Source organism: Manis javanica, chromosome 11, assembly GCF_040802235.1.
Source record: "Manis javanica isolate MJ-LG chromosome 11, MJ_LKY, whole genome shotgun sequence".
NCBI lineage: Eukaryota > Metazoa > Chordata > Mammalia > Pholidota > Manidae > Manis > Manis javanica.
The window spans coordinates 55,202,732-55,223,807 of NC_133166.1; the positions used below are offsets into that span (position 1 = coordinate 55,202,732).

Genomic DNA, 21,076 nt, shown 5'->3' on the forward strand with positions numbered 1-21,076 from the left:
GCATTACTTGTAATATCAAAAACCCACCTAAATAACTATCAATAGGAGAATGGTTAAATAAATTATGGTTCAGCCACATATACCACATGAAATGTAATGCAGCTATTAAAGAAATGTGTAAACTGTCACCCAAATGAAAAAGCCAAGTTTAGAACTCTGAATGAGTAGATACTAAAAATGAGTGTAACAGGTTACTAGATGGGACTTTACTATTGCCTTTAATTTTGCTAAAGCCCAAAGCTGAAAACAACTAGATGACAAGTATCTACACTTTCTAAAGAGAAGTTCTAGATACATCCAAGCAGATCTTACCATCAGGTAGCCAAAGAGGCCCTTCACCATCAACCCCACTTGCTGTCCTCCGGGTCATACATGAAAAAGTTGAGATGCAGTACAGAAACTCTTCTGAAGGGAATTCACAGGAGTAGAGAGCCCAGTCATATTTCTCCTCCCTTCCCCTTCAAACTGAGGAAGTGGCTTCCCAAGTGAACTGCACACAGAGTCTGGGTCTGAATGCCAGGAGGAGAGGCTACATCTTGCCCTTCAGCCTAACGTGTCCAGGGAACATACCACAAGCCCACCATGAGGTGCTGCTACCTAGGCAGAGTGCAAAAGAATTCTGGAAGAGTCTGCATGTACCCCCAGAGTTCGAGAGGTACATACAGGGAGGGAGAAGTGACTACCCTTAGCCTGGGGAAGTGTAAGATGGGAGGCTGGATGAAGCCACTTGTGAGGCTGAAGGGAGAGACAGAGCAAGGGAGAGACAAGCAGAGAAGCCACCTTTTCTCCCAGGGTCAGGCATGTCATGGAGGTCTAAGGTCTAAGCGCTGAGTCATGGCCGCCCCTAATGTTCCCAGGGCCTAGACCAATGGTACAAATGGAGGCCCGAATACCTTATGTCTGAATATTTTTAAAGTATGAATCAAGCTAAATAAGGCACGTTCTATCATCCTTCCTTGACATATATCCTTCCATAATGCCCTGGGAAGTCAGAGTCAAATAGAGCATTCTAATAACCCTTGGAGGTCACTCCTGAATGCAAGGCAAAGTACAAGCCAGCCCCGCCAAGCTTCCCTTTGGCCCCCATCCCACCCTCACCCCCTCACCCCGGCTCCTGCTCAGCATACACATACATGAGTTCCATTCACATTCCCAGCAGCAACACCCATTGGCCACTCCTTGGACCTCCAGATTCACATTTGTTATGTGAATTTGAAGGTGAACCTACAGAATCCCACAGGGAAACGTGGGGTTCCTTCACCCAAGGTGAGGTCTGCAATGGCTTCTTGAGCTCTAGATGGGAAATCCTCAGCTATCTGATTTCTCACCCAGTTGAGGAGCTACAGTTAGAAGAGGGGGAGAGTGGGGTTCTCTAAAGGGTGGGGTCCACCGTTGACACCCTTCTTGCCCAAGTCTGAAGCCAGTACTGGGCCAAAAGAATTATATGGAAGGTGAGGGGGCCAGGAGGAAAGCAGACCCCAGAGTGTAGCCAGGGGGAGGCCCCTAAACGGAGGAACGCTAAATTCATCAAATGGTAAAAAGGAGACTGAATTGCCTGTGGAGGGAGGGTCATCAGGTCTCTGAAGAGCTAGCATTTGGGCAGCTGCCACGCAGATTACAACCCTGCCAGTCAAATAAGACAGCACCTTTTCTTCTAATTACCTCTTCCCATGACGGAGGGGCCAAAAGCCACAAAGGACATCAGGATGCAGGATGTTTGGAAGAACATACCATATTCATCACCACCCCTCCTTCCCCATCAGGTTAGCCCCAGGCTGGGGTCTGTTGTCAGGCTATGGGTGGTAGAGAAAGAAACCTTGAATTAGATGAGAGATTAAATTTATAATTTATACTGGACTGGAGTTTTAATACCTGCCAAAGGTTGAAAGCTAAGAGACCATCTGAAACACCTTCAAGGGTGAGTGGGATGGCATCGGAGTGCAGTGAAGTAAGGAATGGGGGAAGGAGGCTGTGCTGATTACTGATTACTGATTACTAAGTATCCTATCTATCGAATCTCACCTGCTCAGTAACAAACAAACCAAAAATCAACCCAGTTAGCAAGACATAGTGGTTACCTCAGAAGAGTAAGAATGAGAAGGGAGAGAGGTTATTCTGACTTTTCAATTCATGTATTCTGAGTTACTTTTGTTTAAAAAAATTTCTAGAAAGGTGTATGAGGTTTTGAATGGCATATAATTGCCTTCATTTGCCCAATGAAGCACTTGGCAAATCTCTTCAACCCAGAAGATAAAAACGTCAAGCCAAACATGAGATCTAACTTGGGTGTTACTTATTTCCCTTCCTAATGTTGCCACAAGGCCAAACTCTGTGATTTTCCTAGGGGAAAAAGGAGTTGTTTATTATTCCAACTGTTGCCATAGCAGTCAGAGTTTCCATGTTATCGTCTTTTTCTCCCCAGACATTACTCCACTAATACATGTTCCAGACTGCAATCCCAGGCATTTCAGCCAGAAGGAAATTTCCTTGCACTGCTGTAAAATCAACTGAGAAGGCTAGCCCGGCCCTGAAGTCAGAGGCAGTGTCTTCAGTCACTGTATCAGTGATGGGGGGTGGGGGTGGGGAGGCGGCGGAACCTGTCTCTGGAACAATAGGAGAGAATCCTGGGGATTTTTAGCCAATTTCCCATTCTCCCCCACCCATACCTTTGTTCCCAGCCATCAGAAATGAGATTATCCTATTAAAACAGTGGAAAGAAGAAAATAGAAACTAAAGATCAGTTATTTGAGGGTCTGCCCCTAGTTATATATTTACATCAGCATCAGGAAGTGAAGAATCAGGGCAATTCTTCAGTTCTCACTGAGACATCTACTCTCTAGATATAACCAAGTCTCCCAAACTTGGCAGGTGGTAGATCTTTCATTCATTATTCAAATAAACAGTAAACGAGCAGGCCGCCAGGATATATACTATTACTCAGATATATTACTATTACTCAGGACTCTTGGAGCTGAATGTTTCTTCTGGTGACCTCTTATTCTCCCTCTGTGCTTCTGTTGAGTCATGTCTCTCCATTTTGTGACTCAGCTCCTTTGACTCTGCTCTTCTTCCTGTCCTGCCTGCCAGACACTGAACACTCCATTCCTTCAGTCCTTCCCAGTACCACTAAAGCTGTGTGTAGCAGACTGTCACTGGAAGTTGTAAGCAACAGAATTACAGCACAGCAAAACATAAGAATTGGCCTACATTTTAATCTCATAAGCTTATATATGCATAGAACATCCTGGGAGAATACATCACACAGAAGGACCTGGAGCCAGGGGTGGTAAGGAGATGCTCATTCAATTCTGACTGAGCACCTACTATGTGCCAAGCACTGTTCTAGGTACTTGGGATATGTCAGTGAACAGAAAGACAGAGGCCCTGACAAAATAAAAGATCCTCATGGGTCTTTTACTTTGTCAGGGGGAGACAAAATAAACAACAAGTAAAAAAGTAAGTAAACAGTTTACTGAAAAATGATGTGCTGTGAAAAAAATAGAGCAGGTAAGGGAACTCAGCATGCAGGGGTGGGAGACAGTTTTATAGTTTAAAGTGGATGGACAAGAAAGCCTCATCGGGAAGGCTGCATTTGGGCAAAGGCTTGTAGGAGATGAGGGAGGGAGTCGTAAGAATATATGGAGGAAGGGCATCCCAGGGACAGGGACAGCGACAGCGGGATCAAAGGCCACGAGGCAGGACGATGCCTACTGTGTTAGAGGAACAACGAGGAGGCCAGTGTGGCTGCAGCAGAGTGAACAGGCAGGAGAGGAGGACAGGGGTCAGAAAGGAGGACCTAGAAAGCCACGATCAGGACCGGGTATTCTCTAAGTAGGACAGGGGGCCACTGGAGGGTTTTAAGCAGAGAAGTGTCCTGATCTGACTTGTGTCCCAGCAGGACCCCTCAGGCTGCAAGAACAAGCATAGACTATGGTGAGACAAGGTCATAGCAAGGAGTTTAGTTAGAAGGCATGTGGTCATTCAGGAGAAAGAGTGAGATGGTTGGCTCCCACCAAGCTGGTAGCAGATTCTGGATTTTTTTTTTAATGAAGATTTTATTTTTAGAGCAGTTTTAGGTTCACAGCAAAACTGAGTGAAAAGTACAGAGTTCCCATAGACTGTCTGCCCTACCACCACCAGATACAACCTCCCTTTCTGTCAACATCCTGCACCCCGAGGGTACATTTGTTACAACTGATGAGCCTACACTGACCCATTATTATCCCCCAAAGTCCATAGTTCATGTTAGGGATCACTCTTGGTGTTGTACATTTAATGAATTTTGAGAAATACATAACAATATGTATCCACTACTACACAGAATAGTTTGACTGCCCTAAAAAATCTCCTGTGCTCTGCCTGTTCAGCTCTCCTCCCTCCCCCAACTCCTGGAAGTCACTGATCTTTTTACTGTTTCCACAGTTTTGCCTTTTCTAGAATGTCATATAGTTGGAATCTTTTCAGAGTGGCTTTTCTCACTTAGTGATAAACGCTTAAGTTTCCTCTATGGCTTTTCATAGCTTAATAGCTCATAGTTTGATAGCTCATTTATTTTTAGTGCTGAATAATGTTCCATTGTCTGGATGTACCACTGTTTATTTATCTATTCACCTACTGAAGGACATCTTGCTTGCTTTCTAGTTTGGGCGATTATGAATAAAGCTGCTATAAGCATCCATCCATGTGCTAGTTTTTGTGCAAACACAAGGTTTTCTTTTCTGGATTTATTTTGATATCAGAATTACTTAATGGATTAGTGGGGGTGTAAGAAACATAGAGAAGAGGAAGACCTTGGATAGAGCAGACTGTGAGAAGAATCCAGAAGTTCAATCTTGGACATGTTAATACTCTCAAATGGAGAAATAAAAGAAGCAGTTATTAAAATAGTCTGGAGTCCAGAAGAAATTTTTGGTGGAGACATAAAGTGGGTTCACTGGTATACAGATTCACTTACAGCAGAGTATCAGATGAGGTCACCCAGGCAGTGAGCACAGGTGGAGAAGAGGGTCAAGGACTGAGCCCTGGGACCCTCCCACATTAAGAGGATGACAGGAAAAGAGGAACCAGCAAAGAACTAAGAGGAAGCAGCCAGTGAACAGGAGAAAAACCAAGAGAATATACAGTGTGTCAGAAGCCAACTGAAGAAGGTGGACAGAGGAGGAGGGAGTGGCCAGTGTTGACAAATCCTGGTGAGAGGTCTGAGAACTGACCACGGATTCACCTCGTGGAGGTCAGTGATCTGACCTGCAGTGAGAACTGTTTTGTAGTGGAGGCGAAAGAAGGACTGGAGCAGGATTTAAGACATGCATTCTCAGTGTGGGTGACAGCACTCCCACAGGAGGGAAAATCAGTTCTTGGGGGATGAAAACAATCTTGCTTTTTTTTATGTATAAAGCATAGATAAACATGCTGTGACTAACCAACTATGCTCTGTATCTGCGGTACTAAAATGTCATGGGTGGAGGAAGCTATTAAAAACATGTCCAAAAACACTCCTTAGGGGGACAGTGATGGAAAAAGAAAGCTTGAGAAATACTGGTTCAAGACAGAATGTGGGGAAAGGCATTAGAGGCAGAGAGGGTAAACACTGCTCTGATGAGTTCAGTTGCAAAGGATCAAAGGCATGAAGTGGCAGCTGGTGGACAAAGTGGGGTTAAGAGAAGGGCCTCTGAAATTTTTAATAATAATAATAATAATAATATAAATATGGTGCTTATAAAGCACTTGTTAGAGGCCAAATACTGTTCCTAACCCTTTACAGCTATGAACTCTGTTACTGCCCTCAACAGCTCTGCAAGGTGGGCGCCATCACTGTCCTAATCTTGTAGTTGGGGAAATGGAAGCACAGAAATGTCAAGGACCTTTCCTGCCCAACATCATGTAGCCAAGAAGGGTTGGACTTGAAATGTAAACAAAGGGAGTCTGGCTCCTGAATCAACACTACTTAGATTTTTTCATATTGTTTGATTTTGTTCCCCATATTTCCTATGGAAAAATACATACAATCATACATTCTCAAAAATTAGTATTTGGCACTTCTCCCCTAAAATCTGGCAGTCATTCTCTGCTGTGGGGAATTCCTCTAGAGTGTATTCCTGTCTCATCTTTGGGTCCTTCTCTCTGTTGGGAGACCTTCATTCTACTCCAGCTTCCCAAACCCTAATTCTTACGACTTTATCTACTGAGCAGTTTCTGCTTGCCCATCAGAATTCAGCCAGGAGGGGGTTTTTCTCAGTCCAAAAGCTCTATCAGGGTAATTTCCCTCACTCAAGAGTCACCCACTTCTAAGATGGAATAAAAAATAAATATAGTGAGATTAGAAACAAAGTGAATTACCTCTTCCCCTGAAAGGCAGAAATTCCTATATTGGTTAAATTATAATTTTCCCAGCTAGACAAGAATCTTGACCACCCCTCCCTCGCTCCCTCCGGCTGCCAGTAGCATTTCGTCCCACAGACAATTAACATATTATTAACATAACCCAAAAGCAGTTCAGGGGAAAATTCAAGTATAAAAAAAATGATCTGCCTTAATTAGACGAATTTTTCAGAGAAACCTATATTTGAACCCTAAATTATTTGTATAATTGTCTTAATTCTTCACTCAATTTAACAGGTTTATACCAAGTCAGAGGCAAAATGGTTTAATTCTGGTAGATGAGCCCTAACCAGCAGTTAGGATGTATCTGTCCATGACAAATTATTTCAATTAGGGCCCAGTTTGGGAGCCAGGACATTTTTTTTCTCATCTACAGAGCCAAATGTAATGGATTCATTAAAACGCAAATGATTCCCTCAAGTGACCTGTCTTCACGGCTTTCAAGAAGTGGCATGGGCAAACACCACCATCCCCTGTCTTGCTTTCTGGTCTTCGGGTCTCTAAAGGCACCTTCTGTTACTCTCACCCATATATATACATCTCCAACAGTCTTTGGTACAGCCCCACCTTAGTCCAAAGAAATAGGTCTTGTTCCAGATCAATCATGCCTCTGCCAGCAATATCACCAGTCTCATTCTGGGTGGGGGCTGTTGAGAGCTCCAGCAAGATTCATCCCTGCTGTCCCGCACCACAAAGCCCACAGAATATTCCAGCATGTCTTTGTTATGCATTTGAAATTTGTCTATGAATGTTAGAGATACATCATAATTCTCCTTATTGGCCAGCTTATAACTGTTGAACACACCCACTCACATTTCCAAAGACAAGTATCAATTTCAGAGTCAGTATAGTCATCCTAAGAGAAGAAGAAGAAATATTTTATTTTTTTCTGTAATTCTCTACTTATGAGACAATTTCTCACTGAAGGAAGGTAGTCCTTTCTCTTACTATGTGGAAGTCACTTCCTTTCCTTCCCACCAGTTCTAACCCTCACCCTTTCAGATTCTGTCCCTCAGGCAGCAGCAATATGCTGCTAAACTAGTTCCTCCTCGGCTCCAGCGTAAGCTTAGAGGAACCACATGTACAGAGAAATGTTCAGTTCTTGGCCAAGGATCACTCTTATCCTGAAGGATGCTATGTTCATCTGGTTATGTAAGTTCTTTTGTTCTAATTGTACCTTTTCCCCTGTGTCAAGAATCATATATGAATAGAAAAGTATGGAAGTGATATTACTTTACAGATAATCCTCAGTAATAAAAAGTAAATCATTATTAGCACATATCAGCATTTGTTATTGATGGTAAATTACTTGTAATATACCTAGCAACTGATTGCAGGTATATGGCAATCTTTTGGCTGAGCTGTACTAAAAGAGAGACTAGACAGAGGGAAATAGACAAGTTAGAGTGGATCAGTAAGTTAAAGTTATGAATACTGGGCATGAGGCACGACGGAACATGGTTAAGAGCTAGACAGACCAGGCCTGAAACCTCGTCTGTCCTTCATAACTTAACACTGTAGGCAAGTTACCTAAAAGCTTTTTTGACCCTGGGTGTTCTTTTCTAAAAGAGATAATAATAGTCTACACTGCACAGCATTACAGTGAGAATGACAAGCAATTATACTAGTAAAAGATTAAGAATGAGGCAAATCCACAAAGTGATCTGTAGTCTACACAGCCATAATCCTGTGGGAGGAGAGAGGGGGCTGGGTTGAAAGTTTTACAAGGTAGTTTCCATATCATTGATAAAGAAAACATTTCAGTCCATTTGCACATTGCACAGATGTTTTAATTAAAAAATATGTAGCTGATTTTGCAATAATGTGAAGTTATTGCTTAGATTCATACTTACGTGATGGAAAACCAACGTTTGGAGACAATAAAATGGTCCATATATCATTGCATGTTATCTAGATAGGCCATTTTGAAAGAATACAGCTTTGAAATCTGTCTCAGATCCAAGTTATTTTAACTAAATGTTTTTTAGTTAAATAGTGTGAAACTTATCCAGATATCTTGGTACTCAGATAAACAGGTTTCTAAAGAGTTTTAAATGTTTGGCTTAAAAATTCTTTAATTTTTAAATAGTACAAAAATATTATGATAACATTTTGCCTAAGTGATGTGGTTTTAAAAAAACAAGCTTGCACTGCCTTAAACAACCACTTACATATTATGAAAACCACATGAAATAGATCCCGACTGAAATAATTTTAAGGAAACCATTCCAAAACCAGTACTTTGAAAAACTTTCCAAGTTTAACCATTGATGGCAATGACTCTCAAAATTCCAAAGAATCAGATGTATAAGTTTCATGTTTTGAAACTTTACAAAATATCTTACCCTTTTCCACTCCTAGTTTAGTGTAGGTGTTGGCCTAGAAGACTCAAACAGCAATGTGAGTATAGTTTAGCAGCTAAAAAAACATGCAGATAAGAAATGCATCATAGCAGCAGGAAGAAAGGACTCGTTTCTGAGTGAAGCCTGGATTTGAACTCCATTTCTTTATATTATCTGTGGCATCCTGACACCAACACTACCCCATTTTGAACTACAGGTTCTGTCTTACTCTGGGTTATCCCAGAAAGCAGAGCCTGGCCAAGGCCCTTTATATAGGTGTTCTGGAAATGACCTAGGGAAAGGAGTACAACAGGGAAAGAGGAAAAGCCATTACAAGGGGTATTCTAGAGTAAGCCACCCTGTGGGCAGCTGGGCCCAATAGGACGGGGGCCATATGCCCAAGGGAAAAAAATGGGAAGCAGTTCTCAGTAGGTTCCATCGTCCACTCCTAGGTCATGCACCCATGAGGGTCAGATGGGGTCCTGCAGACCTCCCACGCAGCTGTGGCAGAGGGGTCTTGAGGCAGTGAAGAGGATCAGAATATGCCACCTTAAATAGGCCACTTTGGCCTAAGGATTCTTTTGAACTGAAAGCAATTGAGAATCAACAGATGCAGAAAGAAGCCTTCTTGGAGCTTCCATTATCTGACCAAATGCAGCAACTTCTGGGAAATGAGGCTGCCATAAATCCCCTCTCTAGAGCAGTTTCTTGGCCATAAAGAAGACAGAAAGACCATTCACACCTCCATAAAACAAACCATCATCACAAACTTTCTTATCTCCCATTTGTTTTCCTAAAAACTCATTTGTCTTTCCTAAAGAAATCTATTTGTTCTTCCCGTAGAAGCCTTTTCTCCCCCTGTCCTTACCTCTACTAAGTTAGGTATACAAACCTTTAATTTAAACCACTTAATGACCTAACTACTTTTGTTAGCTTCCATATGCAAATTTTCTCCTCTTCATCTCTTGTTAGTTTAATTCTTGCAGGCCCCCAGATACAGAATCTAAGTGGGCAGAATAAAAGTTTTTTTCTCCCTGACCACAGAAAGTGAGAGAAGTGAGATGCAGCCCAGCCCAGGTGTGGTTAGGTAGTTTACACCTACACCAGGCTGGTTGCTGCAGCAATGGTGAGAATAAATGGAAGGCCCAAGAGGATATGAGTGCAAGAGATGGTCAACGTAGTTCCTCATACTGTTCCACAGTCTCTCATATATACCGGGGGTCAAATACCACCATTACAGGGGCTTTGTCTGCAGAGCCTGTGCTTCAGCATATGCTATTCCTTGCCTTGTCTGCCTAGTGAACAGTTCTTCATCATCAAATTCCTTATCTCTGCACTTTTTTGAGATTTAAAGTAAAGGAGGTTCTCTTCTCCTGCCTTTCTCCAGGACCCTAAGGCAGGAACTCTGTCTTTACCTCTATCCCACCCCCATCACCAACACCAGCTTTCCTGCAATAAGCACAACCCAGGCCAGAGCCCAGGGTCTCCCTTTTTAAGATCAGTCCTGAATCTGAGCAGGATGAGGCAGGGTTCACCTCCCCTGAAGATGGTGGAAGGGAAGAAGAAACAACTAACTCCAGCCTCAAGTCCAATTCACAGTCTCTCATACCATTTTCTCAACTAACAAATCTGATGTGTTGGTCTCTATATGATGCCTCAATCTATTTGGTCCCCCTATTACAGTATAAGCTCTACAAGAGCAGGAATTTTTATTTTGTTCACTCATGTAAATCAAATGCCTGGATCAGAGCTTGGCACATATGAGGGACTCAGTATTTATTTGTTTAATGACTTGATGAATGCACGAGGTGGGGGGCAGTATAATTAGCCTTACAGAAAACCCTCAATCATCCCCTCCAGACAGAAATGGGCTCTCCTTTGTGCTCCCTTAGTATCTCCCATTATGGCATTTAACACATTGCAATTATTTGATATAAAATTTGGCTCACATGTTTGCCTTAGAACTTCCCAAGTGCAGAGATTTTATCTTCTCCTTCCCTTGTCTCCCAAAGGCCCAGCAGCATGGGGACTGACTCCTAGAGGGTGTACAAGATGAACAGCTGAATGAATAACAAAGATAAGGAATGCAGCAACATTACATTTTGGTTGTCTTCTTTTATGTCTAATGCTGGAGATTCTTTTGTTTTAAAGTTAGAACATATGACTAATGAATCACACCCAAGCTTATTTCAGGACTCTGAAGAGAAGGAATAGGAAAAAAAACCAGGACGATCCCAATAGGATAATGTAGACAATGACTCTTGGCTCTTCTGCATCTGTTTTTGAAATCCAAGGAGCATGAGTGAGTCAAAGGGAAGGGTATAAAGTTCATGGAGGATTTGCTAACATTGTTATCAAAACCATAATGCCAGGAAAAAAAAAAGAGGAATCAAGGAAACAAGAACAGCAGCTGTTAAAACTCTAGAGTTGTAGAGATGGGAAGTCCTCAGCATTTGGGGCAAATACTTCTTCCCTCAGTCCCGTTGCCCCACCCCTGCACCCTGTCACCCTTGGTAAACTAATTAGAACACTGATTTCCATGGAGGTTCAAAGCCCTTCTCAGCCAGCATGGCAGAAGAACTCTATTGGTTATCCCGAGTCGAGATGAAGAGCTCCTAACCCGGATGAGCTTCAGACTCACCTGGTGTCTGCCTCACCTCAGGCTGCCATGCCAAATACCACAGGCTGGGAGCTGAAACAACAGACATTTGTTTTCTCACAATCATGGAAGCTGGGGATTCAGGGTGCCAGCACAGCAGATATCATTCTGAGGCCTCTCCTCTCCGCTTGTAGCTGGCCACCATCTCACCAGCTCCCTGCTATCCCTTGTTATACAGGCACTAATCCCATCAGGAGACCTCACTCTGCTGCCCTCATCCAAACCTAATTATCACCCAAAAGCCCATTTCCAAATACCATCACACTGGGGGGTTGAGGCTTCAACATGTAAATTCAGGGGAAACTTAATTCAGTTCATAACACCTGGGGAGCTCCTTAAGCATTCAGAGGCCTGCCTCACCTCTCTGGAGGTCCTGATCTAGTGGCCTAGAGAGGGGCATAGGACTCTTAAGTGCTTAAAAGTCTTCCTGTGAGTACTGTATCACTGACGTGGTTTAGAATTGCAGGAACATAGTGGTAATAAAAAGCAGATAAACTTTTCACCAGTTTTATTATTGTTTTTAAATTCTCTCCTGACACCACATTCCCTCCTTGCAGGCACCTGCCCCACCCTTAGGACACAGCTGCAGAGCCCTCAGCTCCACTTGTAATTAACATTTCATTTGTGTAGACTGGAAGTTCCATGAAGTCAGAGGACCCGTGTATTTTTCACTCTAACCATTAAATATACCCAGCACCCAGCAGGGCTTGGCACAAGCTAGATTCTCAATATCTGTTCAGTGAAAGAAGGAATCAACTCAGGTTGGGCATAGCTGTCCCAGACACCATTGTGAAACTCGACCTACTCACCCCTCAGTGTTTAACTGAGAAGCACCTGCCTGTGAATTGGCATGGTCCTCCAAGACACTAACAGCAAAGGCAGAGAACAATAAGGACAAGGCAATCCATGCCTTTATTCATCTCAATTTCTTCATTCAAAAAAATTCAGAAATCACAATCATATGTGTGTGTGTATGTGTGTGTGTGTATGCATGTATATATGTGAGATAATGCTCTTTCTTTTACTAAATAATAGTACAGAACTGCACATAGGGCTATTGAGCAACCTGAAATGTGGCTAGTGCAAATAGAAATTAACTGTAAATGCAAAATACATACCAATTTCAAAGACAGTATAAAAAATAACATAAATGATCACATTAATATCTTTCTATTGATTATACATTGAAACTGCAATATTTTAGACATGTTGGGTTAATCAAAATATGTTCTAAAAATTTTAATTCTTCCTGTGATGCTAATTATCAGCTAAGTCTGGCTACAACTGGCATTGAACTCTAGATAAAGACTGAATTCAGGAAAGAATCTTAGGCATGATCTGATGGTCAGAATCCATAACCTGAATTGCCAAAAAGCATTTTATACACACCAGCTGCCTCAGCAGTTGAAACTCAGGTTTCTTGACCCACAGGTATGCCCCTAAGTGCTTTGTTACTAAAAATAATTAAAATTAAGTTTGAATACACAAAAACTAACTCAAAGTTGGTCAAAGAACTAAATGTTAAGACCAAAAACTATAAAACTCTTAGAAGAACACAAAAGACAAAAGTTTCACAACACTAACTTTGGCAGTGATTTTTTTGGATATGACACTAAAGGCATAGACAACAAAATGAAACATAGAAAAAACTGGATTTCACAAAAATAGAAAACTTTTTTTGCATCAAAAGACTCTACCAGTAGAGCAAAAATGCAACCCATAGAAGAGGAGAAAATATTAGCAAATCATACATCTGATAAGGAATGGGTCATTAACTATTTAATAAGGATAGAGTTTCAGTTTTACAAGATGAAAATTCAGAATACATAAAGAACTCCTAAAACTTAACAACAAAAATATGAACAACCTGATTCATAAATTGGCAAAGAACTTAATAGGCATTTTCTCAAAGAAAATATACAAATGGCCAACAAGCCTATGAAGAGATGCTCACCATCTCTAATCATTTGGGAAAAGAAAATCAAAACCACAACATGATACTGCCACTGGGAATGCTACTATTAAGTAAAAAATAGAAAATAATGAATGTTGGCAAGGATGTGGAGTAATGAGAATCTTGTGCACTGGTGGTGGGAATGTAAAATGATACAGCTGCTGTGGAAAACAGCACTGAATTTCCTCAAAAAATTAAAACTACAATTACCATATCATCCGGCAATTCCACTTCTGGATATATGCTTGAAAGAATTGAAAGCAAGGTCTCACAGAGTCTTTTGTAGACCCATGTTCATAGCAGTATTACTCACTCTTCATTAAAATGTAGAAGTAACCCCAAACATCTCCCAATGAATGAATAAATCAATAAAATCTAGTATATACATACAGGGGAGTATTACTCAGCCTTAAAAAGGAAAAATATTCTGACATGTGCTACAAAATGAATAAACTTTGGGAAATTATACTAAGTGAAATATGGGAGACACAAAGAAGCAAACACTATGTGAGTTCAGTGGAGTGAAGTACTCGAAGGAATTAGAATCATAGAAACAGAAAGCAGAATGGTGGTGGCTAGGGCCTAGGGGAGACAGGGATGGGTCATTACTGCCTAATAAGGGTAGAGTTTCAGTTTTATGGGATGAAAAGTGCTCTGAGGATGGATGGTGGCGATGGTTGCACATCATTATGAATGCATTTAATGCCACCAAACTGTGCACCTGCCAATGGTTAAAATGATCAACATTGTTATGTGTATTTGTCCACAATAAAAAAAAGTTCTGAGAACAATTTCCTTTGAATAAATAAAGCATACTCAAGGATACTTTCTTGTTACCTCCAATGTGATTTTCTCACTTACATACCAATACCCTTTTTTTCCTTTTCTTACATAAACTTCTTTATTTTAGAATAATTTTAGATTTACAGAAAATTGCACAGATAGTGTAGAGTGTTCCCATATGTCCCACACTCAGGTTCCTGTTATTAACTTGATATGCTAGTACAGTACATTTATTACAGTTAAGGACCTAATAGTGACTGGTCCATTATTATTAACTCAAGTCCATACTTTTTTCAGATTTCCTTGGCTTTCCCCTCATGTCCCTTTTTTTGTTTGAGGATTCTATCCAGGATACCGTATTACTGTGAGTAATCATGTCTCTTTATGCTCTTCTTGGATGTGCAAGTTTATCAGACTTTCCTCATTTTGGATGGCCTTGATGGTTTTGAGGAAAACTGGTCAGGTTTTCTGTAGATCAAAACTGAGATTTTTTGATGCTTTTATCATGAGTAGACGGGAGCTACGAGTTTGGGGGAGGAAACTACAGAGGTCAAGTACCATTCTCAGCATAATACTGGAGGGGTTGCTGTATCAGCTTGTCTGATCACTGATGTTGACCTTGATCATGAGGCAGTGTTTGTTTTTTTCCCACTTTCCATTCTGTAGTCTTTGGAAAGAAGTCACTCTGCACAGTACATATTTAAGGAGTTAGGAGGCAAATATTATGAGCCCCATTTTACAGAAAAAAAAGATAGATGAAAGGTTAAATCACTGTCCCAAGATTCCAAAGTTAGTCATTTCAAAGCCAGGATTAAAAAAATCCAGGCTTGAGAATCAAGTTTTTCTCATGGTCCTTGGGGAAGTCAGCAGAAATTCACATAAAGCAAAATTCAATGTGGGAATTCACCACATTCCTTCAAAAGATGGAATCCCATAATCTTAGAAAAGAGCACAGGATAAGAAGTGCAGAGATGTGGTTCCGCCTCTAAGTCCACGGTGAATGGTCATGTGGCCTTGGACACCAGAGCTCCAGCCTTGAGTTCAGTCCTTTGGGATACAGAACAACTCTGAGCTGAGGAACCAGGGCTCTGGTGTTTGAATCCCAGCCAAGCCACTTAGCTGTTTAACCTCGGGTAAGTGCCTTTATATCTTGAAGATTCAGATTCCTCATCTCGTAAAGAGTGGTAGCAAGGGTAAACCTCAGTCCAGAAATTCATGTAAGGGAGAGATATAATTTTACTTCCTACAACTCAGCTTCATTTCTATCTTGAGCTCTGTCTGGATCTGAAGGGCAGATATTTACCTCCCAATGTCTTCAGCCCTCTTCCCCACCTCGGTTGTGCCAAGTTCCGAGGTGGCTATAAAGTGCAAAGCTGCAGATGGCTCATCTTGCTTCTTATCATCTAACTACATTGAAATCTACAGAAATGTCAGTCCTTCGCTCCTTTTTCATCATTCCAGACAGGTAGCCACAGCAGTCAGCCACACAGATCGGCCAGGGTGCAACCTTCCTCCTTGTAGGGGTCTCCTACCGCAACTTCTTGACACATTTGGGTGCCTGGAATCACTCTCCTTTCCAAGCCACAAGGGAGCCTAGAAAACTGTAAGGCTGTCTGTGAGACCCAGTGAGACCCATCATACAAAGCCTCTCTCTCGGTGTTCCCTCTCTGCCTCACTGAGAATCTGAGCACACTTGGACTGTGCCTATGAGAGGAGCTGGATCACTGTGGTGTGTACCAGTACTCCTGTGGCTCTTTCCTATCCCGGTGCTTGGCTCTTATCTAGGGCTCCACCAACATCACCATCTTTTCACTTCCTCTAAACCCACCTGCTAAGCCCAGGACAAGTATTCTGGGAGCAGAACTTCTCCTGGAGGAGCGATGCTTTGCATGCCCTTGTGACATTTTCTCCCCAAATCTTTTATTTCTGCCTTGAGATGTTTCAGTTCCTCTAAAGACACAGGCTTCTAAGAAAAAGAACCAGGAAAATATTCTGTTACTTAGTTAACATGCAACGGGTTCACTGTTGATGTTAAATGAATTAATTTAAAAAAAGTTTAATGTTATATTATTCAGTTACAATTGCTAATATGGTAAATATCAATAGATATAACCCATATAAACAAAAGGGCTTCAGAGATCTCAATAAAGTTTAAGAATATGAAGAGGTCTTAAAGCCAAAAAGTTTGAGAAACACTGATTTAGCCAACAACTATTTTTTGAACATCTACTCTATGCCAAACAGTGGGTACTTTATACCCCCAGCTGGAGAATAAAGGAGAAAAGCCAGAGTCTTCATCCTTAGGCTGCTCACATCAAGAGGAAGAAAAATTGAATATTAGATAGTCACTGCAGACCTATTTGTCTAAACACTCAAATGAGGTGCACAAGGATGGCTCTGGGGATGCAGAGCAGGCTCGGCCCTTAACTCAGATGAAGTGTCATTGTTCCTCTGAGACCATTCCTGACTCCCTAAAGAGAACATGAAAGGTTTCAGGGGACTCGCCCAGGGAGACAAGATAGGGAAAGACAGTCCAGGCTGAGAGAATGACAGGTTCACACAACCTGGAGCCAAGAAGAGCTGCTGTGTTCAAGCAAGAGCATATGTATGTTTAACATGGCTGGTGTGTGGACTACACAGGACTAGTGAACAGGGAGGCTGGATGCCTTAAAAAGCAGGAAATAATAGACATTGTAAAATCTCTCACTTTTTCCCTAATCACAGATGATAGTAGTTAACTTCTCCATGTCATAGTGGAAACAGCCATCGATGACTCAGCAGAGATGGCCTGTGGAAAGGGTGCTGTGAGTCTTACTCACGCTCCTCAAACAAAGTCCATATAGTGCCTCGCCTTGGAAAATCAATTTTGCTCCATGGTAAATAGTTTTTACACATTAATAGTCAAATAAACACATGGAGTATGGCCTAGAATACACAATTCATGTGAACTTTTGTGATAAAGCATAAAACTGAAGGAAATTTCCTATTTGCAACTGACTGCTTTGGGACTTATGGTATATTTATAAGCTTCAGTTTTGATTTGCACTTGGGTGGAGAAGTTTGCCTATTTGTATTCTAACCAATCACCTGTTCTCTGCACACACCAACAGAGCCCTGTAAGGATCACACCCTTGGAAGTGTAGTTTCATCCTCTCGTTCTTCCATGTCATTTTTCCATTATGCCAAGTCAAGTTTATTTTTATTTAAGCTTAAGTGTTTTGTGTGGCAGACAGCTTCTGAAATGGCTTCCTATCATCCCCTCCTCTTGTTGTTCATGCCTTGTGCAATCCCCTCCCCTTGAGGTTGGGCTGCACCTGGTAACTTGTTTCAAAGGGATAGACTATGGCACTAGAGATGGAATGTTACTTCCAGGATTTGGTTACAGCATGCTCTGACTTCTCTCTTGTTTGCATCATCTCTCTGCCCCCTCACTTGCTCTGTCTGATGCCTCTCAGTGACACCCATTGTGAGCTTCCCTACAGAGCGGCTCACCTGGCAAGGGACTCAGGGCCTCCAGTCAATAGTCACCAAGGAGCTGAAGCCACAGTGCAGCTACCCACAAGGAACCTGACCTTGCCAACAACCACATGGAAGTGAATCCTTCCTCAGTTGAGTCTCAAAATGGCAGCAGCCCGGATGATAACTTGATTACAGTCTCTGACAGATCTTGAGCCAGAGGACCAGCTAAACTGCACCAGATTCTTGATCCACAGGAACCAGCATATAAAAAAATGTCATTTTAAGCCACTACATTTCGGGTTATTTGTTACATAGCAATAGATAACATAGATTTTCTTTCGCTATGTGGCAAATCAATAAAATTGTCTTCACCTTTCATAAAAGAGGAAAGTTCTGTCTTGCCAGGCTGAGAGTGCTCCAGAGAATGTGGCAGGCTGGGACTGGGAAAGCTATACCTCAAAGAGTGTTCACATCCATTGTCTTTCTGCAAGGCATACTATAAAACTTAGTTTTTGACATGCTCTGTCCAATTACATCCCACTTCTCTAACTACACAAAGTCAACAAAACTGTATGCCAAAGTGCCTCTATTCCAAGAGCTGCTACGTCCACTTGAATCCCTAACCTTTCTTCTTTTGCCTTCAGAAATTCAATAAACAGGCTCTGAACTCAAAGGAAATTTTTGTGTCTTTGTTCTTCCTATTCAATTTCCTATCCTTCTTCTAATTATTCTTCCTGGCCAGTGCCTGGATCTAGAATATAGACTAACAAGGAGCATTTGCCTTATACCTCTGCTTGTTCATTAGGGTTTCCAGTTGTAGGCTAGATCTGGATAGGGCAGTTAAATTGGCTGGTGACTGTGAGAGCAGGCATGGGATTCAAAGTTGGATGTGCTTGGGGTTAGCCAGCTTTCCAGTCAACACAGTCTCCAGTCTCCAGGACTGTTCTTAGAGTCTCTTAGACAATTCCTTTAGGATCGTTTAAAATCAGACTCCAACATGAGATTAACTATGTGAGAATTTGGTAATGGGATCAGCTCTGAAAGAAACTGGGGAGAGGGTCAGACAAGGCTGGGAGAGCCCTCACCCTGCGATGTGAGTCTGGCCCTGAGTGAAGGAGGGGAGAAAGGTTGGTGGAATTGTCCTAACCCACAATGCAGTCCAAGGAGGATCCTTCAAAACTGTCAGGCAGTCTTCAAGCCAAAGTTAGCTGTCAGAGCAGTGTTGGGTCTCCAGGAAGAAGTCTGCTGTCACAGCCCTGCCATAGGCCGAGAGAAGGAAATGTGGAGTCTGTACATCCACAGCAATGGATTCAGAGTGCAGCAGCTGAGCCCTTGGTCAGTTATGCTCCCCTGTAGGTAGAGGTCTGTACTTTCATGGCCATGTGACAATGAAAATCCTGGGAGCAGCAGGGCAGGGGTATTATTTTGGAATGATAGCATCTCCCTAAGAGGTAACCCTCATCGTTTTTGTCTTTATTGAAAAAATACGATCTTTACATTGTCACCAACTATTTTATGACTTATGTAGCTCATTTTCTATATTTTCACTTTTCCTGTCTATCTATCCATCCATTCATTCATTTCTTCCTTTACTTACTCAGCAGTACTTTTGAGAGCCTTAACTGTTATGGTCACTCAAGAATCAATGGCAAACAAGTCAGCCATGGAAATATCTTGCTTTAGGGAAGAAAGACAATAAAAATGTCAACAAAAAGTGAAGATGACAATTTCTGATCATGACAACAAGGAAAATAAAACAAGATGATGCAATTAAGAATGACTTAATGGGAGGAGGGGGAAGAGAACCTATTACGTTCAGTTATGCTTACTGCTACTTTATTTTCTCATCCCTCAGAGTCTATTTTAGAACACAGAGATAAGGCATCTAAACAGACTCCAGTTTGTTTTCTTCCCTAGCATCAACATTGGCTTAGACTATTCACTCTCCTTTCTGCCTTCCCCTAGCAATGTTATTGCAGGGAAGTCATATCTCTGGAATCCTGTGAGCTTCCCCTCCTTCTATACACAGGGGATGGGGCTGGGCCTGCGGTAATGAATACACATTTCTTCTGGATTAGTAACTCCTCTAATTTGTTTTGGACTATCCCTATTTTTTCCTTTAAAAAGTAAAATCCAGACACTCTTAAGAGAAATTAAAGAGGACACTAACAAATGGAAACTCATCCCATGCTCTTGGCTAGGAAGAATTAATATCATCAAAATGGCCATCCTGCCCAAAGCAATCTACAGATTCGATGCAATCCCTATCAAATTACCAACAGCATTCTTCAACAAACTGGGACAAATAGTTCAAAAATTCATATGGAACCACCTAAGACCCCAAATAGCCAAAGAAATCCTGAGAAGGAAGAATAAAGTGGGGGGGATCTTGCTCCCCAACTTCAAGCTCTACTACAAAGCGGCAGTAATCGAGACAATTTGGTACTGGCACAAGAACAGACCCACAGACCAGTGGAACAGAATAAAGACTCCAGACATTAACCCAAACGTACATGGTCAATTAATATACGACAAAGGAGCCATGGACATACAATGGGGAAATGACAGCCTCTTCAACAGTTGGTGTTGGCAAAACTGGACAGCTAAATGTAAGAAAGAGAATGAAACTGGATCATTGTCTAACCTCATACACAAAAGTAAATTTGAAATGGATCAAAGACTGAATCTAAGTCATGAAACCATACAACTCTTAGAAAAAAACATAGGCAAAAATCTCTTGGACATAAACATGAGCGACTTCTTCATGAACATATATCCACGGGCAAGGGAAACAAGCAAAAATGAACAAGTGGGACTATATCAAGCTGAAAAGCTTCTGTACAGAAAAGGATACCATCAGTAGAACAAAAAGGCATCCTACAGTATGGGAGAATATATTCATAAACGACAGATCCGATAAAGGCTTGACATTCAAAATATATAAAGAGCTCACATACCTCAACAAACAAACAGCAAATAATCCAATTAAAAAATGGGCAGAGGAGCTGAACAGACAGTTCTCCAAAGAAATTCAGATGGCCAACAGACACATGATAAGATGCTCCACATCGTTAGTCATCAGAGAAATGCAAATTAAAACCACAATGAGATATCACCTTACACCAGTAAGGATTGCCACCATCCAAAAGACAAACAACAACAAATATTGGCAAGGCTGTGGAGAAAGGGGAACCCTCCTACACTGCTGGTGAGAATGTAAATTAGTGCAACCATTGCGGAAAGCAATATGGAGGTTCCTCAAAAAGCTCAAAATAGAAGTATCATTTGATCCAGGAATTCCACTTCTAGGAATTTACCCTAAGAATACAACAGCCCAGTTTGAAAAAGACAGATGCACCCCTATGTTTATCGCAGCACAATTTACAATAGCCAAGAAATGGAAGCAACCCTAGTGTCCATCAGTAGATGAATGGATAAAGAAGATGTGGTACATATACACAATGGAATATTATTCAGCCATAAGAAGAAAACAAATCCTAC

General features: G+C 41.6%; 1 protein-coding gene across 2 annotated transcripts in view; it reads right to left on the reverse strand.

The window, feature by feature from the left end:
- Nucleotides 1–21,076, reverse strand: part of PAMR1 (peptidase domain containing associated with muscle regeneration 1) — a 152,504-nt gene that overhangs the window by 97,252 nt on the left and 34,176 nt on the right. The window contains exons 2-3 of one of the 2 annotated variants that reach the window (XM_073216401.1): nt 11,362–11,412; nt 10,670–10,756 (exon numbers count right to left, since the gene is read on the reverse strand). Coding sequence is in view for 1 of the 2 variants with exons in the window: in XM_037019950.2 (XP_036875845.2) it covers nt 11,362–11,412 (51 nt within the window). In the remaining variant the exon portion in view is untranslated. The remainder of the gene's footprint in view (nt 1–10,669; nt 10,757–11,361; nt 11,413–21,076) is intronic. The other variant, XM_037019950.2, reaches the window with a different exon arrangement.